An 18382-nucleotide genomic window follows, 5' to 3' on the forward strand; every position below is an offset into this window, starting at 1 on the left:
AAATGTAATCCTATCCCTAACTTTAGCCCTAACCCTAACTTTAGCCCCATCCCTAACCTTAACTTTAGCCCTAACCCTAACTGTAGCCCTAACCCTAGCCCCAACCCTAACCCTAGCCCCAACCTTAACCCAACCCTAGCCTTAGCCCTAGCCCTAATGGGAAAATGGAAATAGATACTTTTTTTAAATTTTTTTTATTTTTCCCCAACTAAGGGGGTGATGAAGGGAGGTTTGATTTACTTTAATAGCTGTTTTTTTAGCGGCTTTTTATGATTGGCAGCCGACACACACTAAAAGACGCTTTTTATTGCAAAAAATAGTTTTTGCGTCTCCACATTTTGAGAGCTATAATTTTTCCATACTTTGGTCCACAGAGTCATGTGAGGTCTTGTTTTTTGCGGGACGAGTTGACGTTTTTATTGGTACCATTTTTGGGCATGTGACATTTTTTGATCGCTTTTTATTCCAATTTTTGTGAGGCAGAATGACCAAAAACCAGCTATTCAAAAATTTCTTTTGGGGGAGGCGTTTATACCGTTGCGCGTTTGGTAAAATGGATAAAGCAGTTTTATTGTTCGGGTCATTACGATTACAGCGATACCTCATTAGTATAATTTTTTTATGTTTTGGCACTTTTATACGATATAAACTATTTTATATAAAAAATAATTATTTTTGCATCCCTTTATTGTGAGGACTATAACTTTATTTTTTTGCTGATGATTCTGTATGGCGGCTAGTTTTTTGCAGGACAAGATGACGTTTTCAGCGGTATGGTCTTTTTGATCGCGTGTTATTCCACTTTGTGTTTGGCGATATGATAATAAAGCTTTGTTTTTTTGCCTCGTTTTTTTTTTTACGGTGTTCACTGAAGTGGGACAATTTTACAGGTCGGGTCGTTACGGGCGCGGCGATGCTAAATATGTGTACTTTTATTGTTTTTTTATGTAGATAAATGTATTCATGGGAACTATATATATATATATATATATATATATATATATATATATATATATATATATATATATATATATATATATATATATATATATATATATATAAAATATATATATATATATATATATATATATATATATATATATATATATATATATATATATATTTCTTTATTTAGCATCATGTTATAGTGACACTTTGCACAGCACTGTGTCAGATCAGCGATCTGACAGGCAGGGCTGCAGGCTTACCAGCGCCTGCTCTGAGCAGGCGTTGGTAAGCCACCTCCCTGCAGGACCCGGAAGGCCCCTCGTGGCCATTTTCGATCTGCGGCCATTTTGGATCAGGGGGTTAATGTGCCGGGAGCAGTCCGTGACCGCTCCTGGCACATGGTGTCGAATGTCAGCTGACACCCGGCCGCAATCGGCCGCGCTCCCCCCCCCGACCGAGAGCACGGCCGATCACATACGACGTACTATCCCGTCTGTGGTCATAGGGGCCCACCCCACTTCGATGGGATAGTACGTCATATGTCAGAAAGGGGTTAAAAATCTTCTAGAACAGGGGTGGGCAATTAATTTTCCCGAGGGGCCACGTAGGAGACCGTGACTGTTGCGGAGGGCCAAACCAATAGGCTGAAATTAATTCTTCTCAATATTAATATGTTATAATTATTATGTTATTGATAATTTTATTAATATTAATTGTATCACTTAATATTGAGCAGAATTAAGTATGCTGACATCCCCCTATATATCGTTTGAAACAGAGTACAGCCCCTTCTGTATATCGTATGAACCCCCCAACAGCTCCATATATGCAGCATGAGCCCCACACAGTCTCCCCCATATGCGGCATGAGCCCCACACAGCCTCCTTTATATAACTGCATGAGCCCCACACAGCCTCCCTATACACATTGCATGAGCCCCACTCAGCCTCCCTATATACACTGCATGAGCCCCACACAGCCTCCCTATATACATTGCATGAGCACCACACAGCCTCCCTATATACACTGCATGAGCCCCACACAGCCTCCCTATATACACTGCATGAGCCCCACACAGCCTCCCTATATACATTGCATGAGCACCACACAGCCTCTCTATATACACTGCATGAGCCCCACACAGCCTCCCTATAAACACTGCATGAGCCCCACACAGCCTCCCTATATACACTGCATGAGCCCCACACAGCCTCCCTATATACACTGCATGAGCCCCACACAGCCTCCCTATATACATTGTATGAGCCCCACTCAGCCTCCCTATATACACTGCATGTGCCCCACACAGCCTCCCTATATACACTGCATGAACACCACACAGCCTCCCTATATACACTGCATGAACACCACACAGCCTCCCTATATACACTGCATGAGCACCACACAGCCTCCCTATACACATTGCATGAGCCCCACACAGCCTCCCTATATACTGCAAGAGCCCAACACAGCCTCCCTATATACACTGCATAAGCCCCACACAGCCTCCCTACATACACTGCACAAGCCCCACACAGCCTCCCTACATACACTGCACGAGCCCCACACAGTCTCCCTATATACACTGCATGAGCCCCACACACAGCCTCCCTATACACATTGCATGATCCTCACACAGCCTCCCTATATACACTGCATTAGCACCACACACCCTCCCTATATACACTGCATGAGCCCCACACAGCCTTCCTATATACATTGCATGAGCCCCACACAGCCTCCCTACATACACTGCATGAGCACCACACAGCCTCCCTATACACATTGCATGATCCGACACAGCCTCCCTATATACACTGCATGAGCACCACACAGCCTCCCTATATACACTGCATGAGCCCCACACAGCCTCCCTATATACACTGCATGAGCACCACACAGCCTCCCTATGTACACTGCATGAGCCCCACACAGCCTCCCTATATACATTGCATGAGCACCACACAGCCTCCCTATATCCACTGCATGAGCCCCACACAGCCTCCCTATATACATTGCATGAGCACCGCACAGCCTCCCTACATACACTGCATGAGCCCCACACATCCTCCCTATATACACTGCATGAGCACCACACACCCTCCCTATATACAATGCATGAGCCCCACACAGCCTCCCTATATACACTGCATGAGCACCACACAGCCTCCCTATATACATTGCTTGAGCCCCACACAGCCTCCCTGTACACATTGCATGATCCCCACACAGCCTCCCTATATACACTGCATGAGCACCACACAGCCTCCCTATATACACTGCATGAGCCCCACACAGCCTCCCTATATACACTGCATGAGCACCACACAGCCTCCCTATGTACACTGCATGAGCCCCACACAGCCTCCCTATATACATTGCATGAGCACCACACAGCCTCCCTATATCCACTGCATGAGCCCCACACAGCCTCCCTATATCCACTGCATGAGCCCCACACATCCTCCCTATATACACTGCATGAGCACCACACAGCCTCCCTATATACACTGTGGTGCTTTTGTTTGTTTTTTCTTTTCTCTCTTTTTGGTTTCTGCTTTGAAGTGTTCAAAGCTATTTTTTTTTCTTTCCCCACTGTTTTATGGCCTTGTTCAGCATTGGTTGTTTACCCTGCATATTAATGCCTGCTCTGGCCTTATGCTAATTGCTTAATTGCTGATTGTGGCCATTTGTTGCCTGATGCTAGCAGTCATTTCATTACATATATATTTAGTCTGGCTGGGATAGCAGGAGCACAGGGTGATGCGCGCAACAGATATTAAGTGCAACAGTATCAAGTGCTTGGCAGTTAGACAATTGCAGTTGGACAGGGCAGGGGACAGGTAAGGTGCATAACTTATCCAAAAAATCATGTTTCTTGGTCAGTCATACTACATTATGCATTGATCATATCAATCTGCTTCTTATTTGTTTTTTCTTCTGCTTTCTCACAACTCGCCCGCCCTTCAACACATTCTGTGCACTCTCTCCATATCCACCCCTCCCTTTTCCCCTCTCCCATGTATAACTCTGAGGCTCTACTGACATTTCTTACCCACTCCAAACCATCCAATACCTCCATGCAGCACTCAAAACGCTCATGCAAATCATCTCACCACCTACTCTTTCTGTTTTTTCTCCTTTTAGTAGTTGCAGGCGACATCTCCCCCAACCCTGGGCCTCCCTCCACTAGCATACATTACTCTCCTCCAGCTGCATATAGAAACCCTGCTAATCTTATTTACATTCAGTGCATGCCTTCTCCTATCGCTTTCCACTGTGCTCTCTGGAAGGCACGGTCTGTGTGTAACAAACTAACTTACATTCACGATTTCTTCCTCTCTAATTCCCTTAACCTTCTGGCTATTACAGAACCCTGGATCCAGCATTCAGACACCACCGCCGCTGCTGCTCTCTCGTTTGTTGGGTTGAAATTTTCACATACCACCAGAGCGGAGAACAGACAGGGTGGAGGTGTTGGTTTGTTCCTTTCATCACAATGTGCTTTCCAGGTCATCCCCCTGCTTCCCTCACTTACATTTCCTTCCTTCGAAGTCCACGCTGTCAGACTTTTTAAGCCCTTCTCCTTGCGAGTTGCGGTTGTTTATCGCCCTCCAGGCTCCTTCTGCCAGTTTCTAGACCACTTTGCCACCTGGCTTACTCACTTGCTATCCTGTGACATCTTGAAAAATCCCCATCAATGATCCCCTCTCCCAATCTGCCTCTCATCTTCTTTCTCTAACTTCTTCATTCGGCCTCTCTCAGTTTACTAATTCTTCTACGCATGAGGACGGGAATACTTTGGAAATAGTATATATCTGTATGTCATCTCCTGTATATAGTATGTACCTGTGTGTCATCTCCTGTTTATAGTATATACGTGTGTCATCTGCTCCTGTTTATAGTATATACCTGTATATTATCTCCTCCTGTATATAGTATATATCTGTATGTCATCTCCTCCTGTATATAGTATATACCTGTATGTCATCTCCTCCTGTATATAGTATATACCTGTATGTCATCTCCTGTGTATATAGTATATACCTGTATGTCATCTCCCCTGTATATAGTATATACCTGTATGTAATCTGTGTATTTAGTATATACCTGTATGTCATCTCCCCTGTATATAGTATGTACCTGTGTGTCATCTCCTCCTGTATATAGTATATACCTGTGTCGTCATCTCCTGTATATAGTATATACCTGAATGTCATCTCCTCCTGTACATAATATATACCCGTGTGCCTTCTCCTCATGTATATATTATATACCTGTGTCATCTCCTCTTGTATTAAACCTCATTCACATGTTATTTATTCAGTATTTTTACCTCAGTATTTGTAAGCTAATACTTGGAGTAAAATAATCAGAGGAAAAGTATATTCGAAACACGTCACCACTAGTGATGAGCTAATATACTCGTTACACAAGATTTCCCGAGCACGCTCAGGTGTCGTCCTAGTATTTTTTTAGTGCTCGGAGATTTAGTTTTCATCGCCTCACCTGAATGATTTACATCTGTTAGCCAGCATAAGTACATGTGGGGGTTGCTAGGGAATCCCCACATGTAATCAAGCTGGCTAACACATGTAAATCATTCAGGTGCTGCGATGAAAACTAAATCTCTGAGCACTAAAAAATACTCTAGGACACCCGAGCGTGCTCGGGAAATCTCGAGTAACCAGTATATTCACTCATCACTAGTGGTGACGTGTTTCTAATATACTTTTCTTCTGATTATTTTACTCCAAGTTGTTTTGGCTTATAAATACTGAGGTAAAATGTAATCTCCCCCTGTATATAGTATATACCTGTATGTCCTCTCCTCCTGTATACAGTATATACCTGTATGTCATCTCCTCCTGTATACAGTATATACCTGTATGTCATCTCCTCCTGTATATAGTATATACCTGTATGTCATCTCCTCCTGTATACAGTATATACCTGTATGTCATCTCCTCCTGTATACAGTATATACCTGTATGTCATCTCCTGTATACAGTATATACCTGTATGTCATCTCCTCCTGTATACAGTATGTACCTGTATGTCATCTCCTCCTGTATTTAGTATACTAACTGAAGAGCCCGGCGTTGCCCGGGCATAGTAACTAACTGTTAGTTATAACAAATTACAATGATTTCACATCATATACTCAACACTACGGATTTGCAACACAAATTAACTAAACAGTTACCTAAGTATTGGTAGTATTTTATTTTCAACTCATTCAAGAGCCTTTAGGATAAACAACATTTTTGTTTTTTCCTTCCGGTGCAAAGATGAACAGATTTTTGGCAGTTCCAACTCTTGAACAGGCCACGTGAAGTTGACCATGAGAAAAGCATGGAGATTGCAAATCGATCCCTACTACTTTCAAGGACTGTCCCTGAGCCTTGTTAATGGACATTGCCAGTCGAAGTGTAAAACTGGAGGCGTTTAAAGTCGAAAGGCAAATCAGATGGAATGAGTGGAATTCTTGAAATTAAATGGTCCTTTCCTTTGGCACATCCTGTTGCTGAGCCGTGTATCTTATCCTATCCTGTGTGATACTCTCTGCGGCGCCGTGTATCTATTCCTATCCTGTGATAGTCTGCTGAGCCGTGTATCTCATCCTATCCTGTGTGATAGTCTGCTGAGCCGTGTATCTAAGGCTACTTTCACACTTGCGTCGGTACGGGTCTGTCGCTATGAGTCAGGCCAACATACGGACGCACGTTGTGAAATTTGTGCACGACGTGGGCAGCGGATGCAGTTTTTCAACGCATCCGCTGCCTATTCTGAAGTCCGGGGAGGAGGGGGCAGAGTTTCGGCCGCGCATGAGCGGTAGAAAATGGCGGTCGCGACGGACAAAAAAAGTTCACTTGAACGTTTTTTCGTGCCGACGGTCTGTCAAAACACGATGGATTCGTTGCACGACGGATGCGATGTGTGGCCATCCGTCGCGATCCGTCGCTAATACAAGTCTATGGGCAAAAAACACATCCTGCGGGCACATTTGCAGGATCCGTTTTTTTTGCCCAAAACGACGGATTGCGACGGATTAAAAAAAAACGCAAGTGTGAAAGTAGCCTAAAGCGTCTTTCACACTTCCGTCTTTTTCCTCCCGTCGAAATCCGTCGATTTTTGAAAAAACAGGATCCTGCAAATTTTTCTGCAGGATCCTGTTTTTTCACATAGACTTGTATTAGCGACGATTGGCCATCCATTTCATCCGTCATGCACTGGATCCGTCGGAAAATAGCGGTCCGTCGGGCGGAGAAAACGTTTAGAAGAACGTTTTTTTCTGCACGTCGGAAAATCGCTCAGTGACGGGTCCTGCGCTATCCGTCATTGGCTATAATGGAAGCCTATGGACACAGGATCCGTCGCTGACCGTGAAACACAGGAATCCAGCGACGTATCCCCTTCATCCCGTTTTCATTCTGAGCATGCCCGGAAGGATTTTCAAGTCAGGGAAAAATCTTTTTCTCTCCCCTCCATTGAAATTCAGATACTGCCAAATTCGACGCATCCGTCAGGTTACTAGATGCATTACATCCATTTGCCAATCTTTTTACAACGTCCGTCGATACGTCGCGCTGATGCTTTATGACGGCCGTCTCAAGACGGAAGTGTGAAAGAAGCCTAATCCTCTGTTGTGTGTTATTGTCTGCTGAGCCGTGTATCTAATCCTTTCCTGTGTGATACTGACTGCTGACCTGTGTGTCTAATCCTATCCTGTGTGATACAGTCTGCGGAGCCGTGTTTCTAATCCTATCCTGTGGGTTACTGGCTGCTGAGCTGTGTATTTAATCCTCTCCTGTGTGTTATTGTCTGCTCAGCCATGTATCTAATCCTATCTTGTGTGATACTGGGCTCCCCCTGCAGTCTGTGTCAGAGGGTGGTCTGTGTCGGCACGGTAACAAATTATTTCCGGCTTTACAGAAGGACAATCACACCATAGAAATGAAAAGAATAATAGGCCTCAGTTACCACAACTGTCTACAAGGAAAACTGTTGCTCATAGCAACCAATCACAGCTCAGCTTCTTATAAACAGCTCTGGTGAAATGAAAGATGCTTAGTGATTGGTTGCTATGTGGAGTGGGCGTGACTGATGAACACACACACATGCTTAGTGATTGGTTACACACACACACACGCACGCACGCACGCGCGCACACACACACTTTTATATAGAGTGATTTTTTTATTCTATAAACTATTGACATGTCTCTGAAGTTCCAAGCAATACATTTTGTATCTATTTTCTGAAAGTGAGAGATGATCAAAATAACATTTCTCATTTTCAGAAAATGGATACAAGATTTATTGCTTGGGACCTCGGAGACATGTTGTCAGTAGTTTATGGAATAAAGGAACAATTTACATTTTACCCAAAATATATACCCATAAAGAGGAAAATCAGACAAACTGAATATTTTGCAGTGGTCTCTTAATTTTTGCCAGAGCTGTGTATATGGCACTTCTTCTTCGGACATTAAAAACTGTGTCTTGTAGTCTGAAAAATGTGGTAATTTGATCTGATACAACTCTACTTCCTCTCGTTTGTAACAAGTAACATTGGGTGCAGAACATATCTTATTTTACTTCTGAACCATGTCTGGTGTTGGTAGTTTATGGGACAGTTGGCTGAGATTGCTGAAAGCCATCTAATGTGTATGGGTGTCTTTGGTAGAACCCAATCGTTCATATACAGCATATTTGTAAATGCAGTCCTCATGGCTTCCCTCCTGCACTGTATAAGCTAACCCTTGACCATGTCAGTAATATATTTAATGGCAGATATCCAGAAATGCCTCAAGAGCTGGTTGACAACTGGGCTGTTGGGGCATGATCTGGTCTGCACAATATTTATACTGATGCCCCACAACCTTTACATAGATTAATGACAGACACAAATGGGACGAATTTGACAATTATAGTTTTTTAATGGAAAATGTCATCTGATGGCATAGGATGCTTTATAACTGATGAAAACTGCTGATATGTGACTGGTTAAGGGACATCAGAAAAGCTACTATCACGACTGGTCGGAAACCTAGTGAGGTCCGAGTGTTATATGAAAGCTTTTAGCTGTGGTGGATGCTGATAAATATTTGACATAGCATGATGCTTGGAGATACCAAGGAAATAAAAATGCGAGCAAAGGTAGGAGAAGCGCAGATTAGAGCCTCAGAGTAGAGCCTTAGACTGGAGGCGACAGGCTGATATTTGATATTACCAATTTAAATGACAAATATAAATGTCTTTTTAACAGCGCTTACATTTATAAATTTTGCCACCAATAATTGTTTTTAAAGCATAAGAATTGACTGGTAATGATTAATAATTAGTACATTTATATATTTTAGTTGCACTGTTGGAGATCTTCAATCAAAAATTGAGCTTTTGGAGAAGACAAATTCAAAGTTAAATGACGAGGTTTGTCCTTGTTCTTTTTATCCTGATTTTTAACTGCTTCCCAACATTGAGATACAGGTAAGATATATATCTTTGTACCGTGTTAGGCAGTAGATAGAAAATATTCTATCCACTGGCTAACACGGTACAAAGATATATATCTTTCCTGTATCAAAATGGAGGACACCAGAATGTACCGCATCTTTATGGAACTAAAGCCACTTTTGAAGAAACGTACCAACCACTGAGGCCTCTCAATTCTAAATATTTTTCCCTTTCCCAACATTGAGGTAATTTGGGTGCAGATGTGCAGGTATGGAGCAGGCTCTGAAGCTTAGCCTGCTCTCTACATGGTGGTTGTTGTATGGTTTATACCAGTGTCGCCTGCCATTGACAGCAGCATTCAGAGGTAGCTTTAATCTATGCTGTTAAACAAATTACCAGTCACTGACAGCAGTATTTGAGTGGCTAATCACCCGCCTTTTCCTAATCCAAAAATAAGACTATTTGTATATATTAATTTATGTATTTATGAGGAAACCTGTATGAAAAGTTTTAGGAGAAACTCAAAAGGTTTCACACATTTGCCAGTTTTGATCAAAACAGGGAGTCGATCAAGCGGAGGCAAGGATGCACAAGCAGTGTCACAAGTTTTTATAGATAAGGAAAAGGGAACAGCTTTACTTTATCTAAGAAAGTAATAATACACAAATGTCCAATTTTCAAGAAGCAATATCACTTCAAATAAACATTTAGAGCAAAAATTCAGACTTGGATCCTTTTTAGCCGAAGGGAGAGACCCATCTGGTAGATTTAAATAATAGTCTTTAATTCCAGTTATTTAATAAAAAATATATTAAAATACATACAAATTATCACAGAATGCCCAGTAGGGAGCACCCTAATCCAATCTTGTTCAGGGATGTATATTATTAGATGTAATTAGTAACAAAATGAAAATAATTATAAGTGGGATCTAGATGAATAATTAGTGCCTAGTGACCAGACATAAATGATAAAGTATAAATAAATGTTTTCAAAATAGTGATGTTTCAGCAGTTTGGACACCCTTCAGGGCTCTGCAAATGCAATATCTGCAATTTATGCCAGACAAAATTGGATACACAAGTTTTGTAGAAATCTCAGCAGAAAGTTATTGCAAACCTCCTGGAGAGCAAACCACAGATCTTCTGTGGATGTAGGTTTGAGGAAATACTTCTGACTTGATGTTAAGATTATGACTTTGTGAGACCATATAATTATTTCCAGGACTGCTTGCTCTACATTACGCTGAAGATAGTTCTTAATGACATTAGCTGTATGTTTAGGATTGTTGTCTACTTCCGAAGCCAGTCAGATGCCTTCTTGATGGTGTTACATGATGAATAAATATCAGCCTGTATTTCTCAGCAGTGAGGACATCAAGAAATGGAGGACCATAGACGCATTGGCCAAGGAAACTTGGTGCAGAAGATGAAACACTGCATGTTTACTTCCCTTGGTATTTTCTAATTTCGAATCCGTGTTATCAGCTTATAACTGGTAGCAACCAATGGGGTCCCAGCTACACACATCTCTCGTTGAGAAAACTCTGTCCATGAATGGTCTTCATTGAAGAATTGTGGCCAAAAACAATATTTTTTGACATGGAAACAAGTCCAAGTAGCTCAACTGTGTACAAAAACATTGGAACTGGGGAATAGAATAATTACAGCAGGTGCTCTAGACTAATGAGGCAAAATATGAAATATTTGGCTATAACAGAAGGCACTTTGTTCAACAAAAGGCTGGAGAGCATTGTGTGTTTGTAGGCAACAGTGAACTGTGGTGGAAGTTGCTTGCAAGTTTGGGGCTGCATTTCAGCAAGTAAATTTTGAGATTTGGTCAGTATTAATTATGTTTTCAATACTTAGAAATACAGGTAGATGTTTTAATATCATGCAGTGTCTTCGAGGAAATGTTTTACTGGCTCCAAATTTATTTTGCATCAGGACAACAACTCCAAACATACAGCCAATGGCGTGAAGAAATCTCTTAATCATAAAGAAAAACAATGATTCCCAGGAGTGATGATATGACCCTCACAGAGCTCGGATCCCAGCATCAAGTCTGTCTCTGATTACCTACACAGAAGGATCTACACAAGATGTTAGCCAGTAGATAGAAAAATATTTAGAATTGAGAGTCCTCAGTGGTCCTCAATTCTAAATATTTTTCTATCCACTGGCTAACACGTTACAAAGATATATATCTTTCCTGTATCAAAATGGAGGATACCAGAATGTACCTCATCTTTATGGAACTAAAGCCACTTTTGAAGAAACGTGCCAACCACTGAGGCCTCTCAATTCTAAATATTTTTCCCAACATTGAGGTAATTTGGGTGCACATGTGCAGGTATGGAGCAGGCTCTGAAGCTTATCTTGCTCTCTACATGGTGGTTGTTGTATGGTTTATACCAGTGTCGCCTGCCATTGACAGCAGCATTCAGAGGTAGCTTTAATCTATGCTGTTAAACAAATTACCAGTCACTGACTGTAGTATTTAGAAGTGAATCGTTCAATTGGTTAACATCTTATTTTTCATTCATTAACAAAATACAACCACTTCTAGTTTTTAAGGTATTTTTTCAAATCTGTCTAATACTTTCGAACAGTACGGTGTCAGATCACTTGTCTCAGTCGCAGCAGGTTGATGTCACGTCTCTCTTTTAGCTTGCGTCGGTGTTCTGCTCAATCCACCTTTTAAACAGCCATAACTTTTAATTTTTTACTTAGTGGAATTTCAATTCTGTCAGTGATATCTTCATCAGTTCTGCCCCTTAGGGTATGTGTACATGTTGAGTATTTTCAGCAGATTCTTCTGCATGAAAAACACATTCTAAAATATACTTTTTATTTTGTGTATTTGTCATGCTTTTTTATACATTTATTTAAATGGATGAAAAACACTGCAAAACACTGAAAGAATTGACATGCTGCAGATTAAAAAAAGACACATTGAAATCTGCAAATAAAAAATAAGTAGCATGAGATTTTAGGAATTTCATTCACTTTCCTGATTCTGTGAAAAACACAATATGTTAACAAGCTCTTAGTTCCCTAACCCACAGCACCCAGTGTCCCAGGAAGATAGGCCACCTGAACAGCAACTAGCTAATTTATTGGCAGAGTATTTGTACTTGGATGACAACAGGATGGAGGATATGGAGTAGCACCATTAAAAATTATGGCCGGGTTGCTAGCTCTGTAACTTGTGGTGGTAGGTGCACTGCCAGATGTTGGACCACTGTAAGCTATTGCAGATCTCAAGGTATGCTCTAAAGTGCACGTGTTGTGGGTGGAGGAGACTAAAACAGAGCATGAAAGCTCTGGTCTGGTGGTGGTGAATCGTACATGCTGGTGTTGAAGCATTTTGCATGTTGCCGACAGACCAATCATAGGCAGTCTACAGGAGGAAAATAAGCTATGGACATCCAGGCTGTCATCAGATGAAGAGACACCCCCTACTCATTGGGAAAAAGAATGCCTGCCAGCAATTAGAGCAAGCTTCATGTTGAGCTCCTAAGCCTTCTCTTGTCTTTGTGGCAGCCAGACTGCTTCCTCGAGTAGTACCTAACAGGCGTCATCACCACCATTGTCATCAACCACCACTACTGCTTGTCGCATTCTTCCTCCTCTCTCTCCATAATTGCTTTATCAGTTTAAAAACTGCTAACCTGTTCCTGCTTCATAAATATACTATTTTGGGGATTTGTTAATACAATTTGTTGTATTTTGTGAATAGCAGATGAGAGATTTTTAAGTGTACAGTCTATAGCTTGTTGTTTAGGTTACTGACAACCCTGCAGTCCTCGCCTGGCCAGTTAACATAGCAACGAGCATGCAGTGTGAGGAGGGTATATGCTTTACAGCCTACCTGCACCGTTCTGAAGCTGGTTGGATACCTGGATCTTACCAGCTTTAGTTCCCCTGCACCTTCCACCATTAAACTGGACCAGCTGCATGACTTTGCTGCTTGTCTGAACTGTCAGTCTTCAGGAGTGCGCTGCCCCTGAAAAGCAGGAATTTGCGGTTTTGGAGCAGTTTGCTCATTATGCTGCATTTGAGACAACCCATTTTTAAGTTAAACAGGCGGACTTTATTGATTTTATTTACATAAAGTGTAAATACAACGTTTCAGCTCCAAACACAATATTGAGCCTTCCTAACATTGTCTGATAGTCCATTTTGTTTTGTTTGAGTTGTTGTTTTTTTCAGTCAAGCGGAACTGGAGATCTGTCTTTTTTTTTTCCTTAGATGTTTGTATGTATATTTTTTTGTCAGAAAAATGTACAAACTTTGTCATTGCAGTGAACCAGTGAGTTAAGAACAAGTCAAATAGCTCAACTCAACAAGAATAACAATTTTATTATTTTATTTTGGGCTTTATTGCTTCCATTTGCTTTTGGGTCTGATATAACAAGTGGTTTCGCCAATTCAAAATACCTCTTTTAAGAACTGCTAAAATGATTAATCCCTCTCACGACAAGCATCTTTAGTATTCGTATAGCATACTATTGATATTACGAGCCTGTTGCAGATGTGGTACCTTGCCACACTGTGCTTTTTGCTCCTATTACAGTGAGTACTGAATTTGAAGGGGTTCTCCCATGGGCATACAGCGAAATTAAGAGGCACCAATTTAAACTTTCGTTATGACTAGGGCTGAATTGCAGCCCCTAACTGATATCAAGCAAGCTACTTGGTATCCATTAATGCACTGCTGGAGCCTAATATACATGACTGAGGGCCCTCTCCATCTCAACATGTTGATATCTTGGCTGTTATTCACCATGACCTCTAAGGGGGATGAACTACCCCAACCTCAGCAGTTTTTGGCGGATGTCTGCTGTGTAAAACAACCAATAGCTGCTACGTATGGAGCTAGTTCAGTGTCTGAACCACCTTCATAGAACTTTTCCCTGCTTCTGCAAAGGACACACTACATATTGTACAGCAGGGTAAAAATTGTCCATGTGGTATTTTTGATTAGTATTTTTATCCAAGCAGCTGTATGTAATTTGCACTTATTCAAATGTGCAAAATGTAGGCCTACATAAGGGCATTAAAAATTACTAATACTTTTTTTTTTTATTGTTGTTATTAAATGCTTTTATGCATTTCTTTTCCAGATGTTGGACAATCCCTTGAAAGGGAGTAATGTCATAAACATTTATGACCTCTCAGTCACTAGGAATTTGTCCACAGTGATTAGACATTTATCTCCTATTATGTGGTTAGTTGTTAAATGTCTCTATTAAGGCCCCGTCACACATAGCGATTTACCAACGATCACGACCAGCGATACGACCTGGCCGTGATCGTTGGTAAGTCGCTGTGTGGTCGCTGGGGAGCTATCACACAGACCGCTATCTCCAGCGACCAACGATCAGGGGAACGACTTCGGCATCGTTGAAACTGTCTTCAACGATGCCGAAGTCCCCCTGCAGCACCCGGGTAACCAGGGTAAACATCGGGTTACTAAGTGCAGGGCCGCGCTTAGTAACCCGATGTTTACCCTGGTTACCAAAAAAACAAACAGTACATACTCACCATCTGATGTCCGTCAGGTCCCTTGCCGTCTGCTTCCTGCTCTGACTGAGTGCCGCCGTACAGTGAGAGCAGAGCGCAGCGGTGACGTCACTGCTGTGATCTGCTCTCACTGTACGGCGGCACTCAGTCAGAGCAGGAAGCGGACGGCAAGGGACCTGACGGACATCAGATGGTGAGTATGTACTGTTTGTTTTTTTTTTACATTTACGCTGGTAACCAGGGTAAACATCGGGTTACTAAGCGCGGCCCTGCGCTTAGTAACCCGATGTTTACCCTGGTTACCAGTGAAGACATCGCTGGATCGGTGTCACACACACCGATTCAGCGATGTCAGCGGGACCTCAACGACCAAAAAACGGTCCAGGCCATTCCGACACGACCAGCGATCTCGCAGCAGGGGCCTGGTCGCTGGTACGTGTCACACATAGCGAGATCGCTACTGAGGTCGCTGTTGCGTCACAAAACTTGTGACTCAGCAGCGATCTCGCTAGCGATCTCGCTATGTGTGACGGGGCCTTTAGCAAAAATGTAATCACTTTAGCATCCGATAACGATCAGTCACGAGACCCAGGTTTAACATTAAATATATATATAGCACCGGCTCTATATAAATCCTCTAAATTTGTACAGGACACTGATGTATTTCTGAGTATGTATTTTTTTTAATCTAATCCCTGCATAGCTTGTTGCTGCAAAGGATCGCATTGTATCACTGCAGGATGAACATAATCAGTTACTACAAGAGAGTGCGCGCATTCAAAAGAAAAGTGAAAGACATTTAGAGGTAAGATAATGGTAATAATTCACAATTTAATTTGCTTTTTATGACTGAATTAACCGTTATTACTCCTATTAATTTTTGGATATTGGTTTTATGTATTCCTTAACATTCCCACTAATTTCAGTGCCATTTTTCTGATGCCATTGATCATAGGTTGGCTTCAGTTAGTTTGCATTATGTAAGGAATTATTGTACACTTGGCAATGTAACTTGAATACTGAGATTTTAGTTTAGAAAAAAGCAACTCCTACAGAGAGCAGGTGGAGGCAGCAGAGAGAAGGTTGGAGCAACAATGTGCAGCCACACACAGGAACAGGGGTACCAGACTGAAGATATAAAGGAATATTCTCCCCCATCCTGTTATATACCTCCCATCCTGGCATATTTCCATCCATCCTGGCATATGTCCATCACCCTGGCATATGCTCCCCCTAATCCTTGTATATGCTCCCCCCTATCTTGGTATATTCCCCCTCCCCCATACTGGTGTATCCTCCCCCATACTGGTGTATCCTCCCCCATACTGGTGTATCCTCCCCCATACTGGTGTATCCTCCCCCATACTGGTGTATCCTCCCCCATACTGGTGTATCCTCCCCCATACTGGTGTATCCTCCCCCATACTGGTGTATCCTCCCCCATCCTGGTGTATCCTCCCCCATCCTGGTATATGCTACCCCAATCCTTGTATATGCTCTCCCCTATCCTAGCATATTCCCCTCCCCATCCTGGCATTTGCCTCCCCTCATCCTGAAATATGCTCCCCCTAGCGTGGCATATGCCTGGTATATGCCCCCCCCTTCCTGGCATGTCTTCCTCTATCCTGGCATATATCCTCCATACTGGTATATGCACAAGCTTTTTTTTATTCGGGCATTTTTAAATTTACACTTTTTTTTTTCTTCTTTTTTTTTTAAGACACTGCGTCTGCAATTGTATAGTGTATTCAATAAAGTGCCACCGGAGATCGCTGTATGCGCATGTGCTGACTCCAGCACCATTTTATTTAAGTAATGTACTACAACCGTGATGGGGAACCTTTTAGAGACAGAGTGCCAACATGGCAACTTAACCTGAATACTGAGATTTTAGTTTACAAAAATATGTCCTTTCTATCCTGGCATATGTTCCTCCATGCTGGCATATGCTCCCCCATCCTGGAATATGTTACCACATGCTGGCATATTTCCTTCTGCCTGCGCTGAAGTTGTTCAGTATACAGAAAAAAATTAAATAAATGCTCCTACTCACCTCTCCCCTGTAACGCGTCCTCGTCTTCTGGCTGACTTCAGTGTCAAAGCGACGGGGTTGTATGACGTCACTGTTATGCGCCCAGTCATGTGCACACCAACATAAGCTGCTGGCCTATGATTGACCAGTAGTGTGTATTGTGGCGAACGGACCTGGCAAGTTCGTGCGCTGCAATACACTCCAGCACCATTTTGTTAAAGACACTGTGTCTGCGATTTAGCACATGTCTTCAGTATCTTCAGTAAAATGGCACCGTAGTGTGATATGCGCAAGCACTCATTCTGGGCCACACTGGGCAGACACCGGAAGCTTCAGACAGACGGACACGCCCTCCCGTTATATATAAGATTAAGAAAAATTAAAAAAAAAATCTGCGTAATTTAATGATAATAGCTCTGGACGAAGTCCAAAATGCTAAGGCTTTTATTTAGTACTTTTTAAATTATATCACACAACATTTTGGCAACACGTGTTCTTTGTCAAGTGGAAAGCAAATCTGAAAAAGCATGAAGGCTGACTAGTGGTGCATAAGATCCCCATGAATTTAGGTAAATAACTGTGGCTCTGTAGGAGAGCGTAACTAAAGTTACTGACCTTGGGCTCTCTGCTGTCTTAACTATTTGACAGCTGTGTGAGACTTTCTGCATTTGAGCTAGGAGACAGCCAGTGCCCATCGACAGTGTGCTCCCTCCCCGAATCTAATGAGAAGAGATGAGCCAACAAGAGAGCGCACTGTCAATGTGCATTGTGAGGAGAGAACACAGCGAGCAGAAAAAGCAGAGACCAGCCAGCCTCTAAAACAGCTGTCACTTTTGAGGATGTGTCTGTCTCTGTTCTCTGCGTGCTTCCCTTACAATATGCAGACAGTGCACTCTCTTGCCGGCTCTTCACTTCTCCTTAGAGCCTTCGAGGCAGCATTCTGTTATTGTGCATTGTTGGAATTGGCAAGTATCGCATACTTAGTAGAGCTGAGACTAACCCAGCTGCTGAAACGGATGTCACTGATGACGTTTCTTTAAAGGTGTAGATACAGGCTGTGGCAGTGGCTACAGCTCCAGCCCCCTGATAATGTCTCGTTCAGAATGCCAGCATGCACTGGGGATTCTCAAATGAATTGTCAGCAGATTGTAAGCTTGCAAGCAGGGACCTCACTCCTAATGTCACTGTTTAAATTGTCTTAACTTGTATTGAATTTGTCTGTACATGTCCCCGCTTAATTGTAAAGTGCTGCAAAATATGTTGGCGCTATATAAATAAAAATTATTATTATTTATAGTAGGTAAACAATACAGAGAATAGAGAGGGAATGATGAGGACTTTTTAATTAAGGTAGGCTTTAATTAAGGTATATTAGAAAAGCGATTAGATTAAATTAAATAGATATTTACGATTAC

At 42.1% G+C, this 18382-nt stretch overlaps 1 protein-coding gene across 6 annotated transcripts in view; it reads left to right on the forward strand.

Moving 5' to 3' along the window:
- The window catches only part of LOC143776536 (RUN and FYVE domain-containing protein 1-like), a 531317-nt gene that overhangs the window by 132500 nt on the left and 380435 nt on the right, over positions 1-18382 (forward strand). For 5 of the 6 annotated variants that reach the window (XR_013215861.1, XM_077265993.1, XM_077265994.1 and 2 more), the window contains exons 8-9: positions 9314-9383; positions 15639-15740. Coding sequence is in view for 5 of the 6 variants with exons in the window: in XM_077265993.1 (XP_077122108.1) it covers positions 9314-9383; positions 15639-15740 (172 nt within the window). In the remaining variant the exon portion in view is untranslated. The remainder of the gene's footprint in view (positions 1-9313; positions 9384-15638; positions 15741-18382) is intronic. The other variant, XM_077265995.1, reaches the window with a different exon arrangement.

This window comes from Ranitomeya variabilis, chromosome 5 (genome assembly GCF_051348905.1).
Source record: "Ranitomeya variabilis isolate aRanVar5 chromosome 5, aRanVar5.hap1, whole genome shotgun sequence".
Taxonomy (NCBI): Eukaryota; Metazoa; Chordata; class Amphibia; order Anura; family Dendrobatidae; genus Ranitomeya; species Ranitomeya variabilis.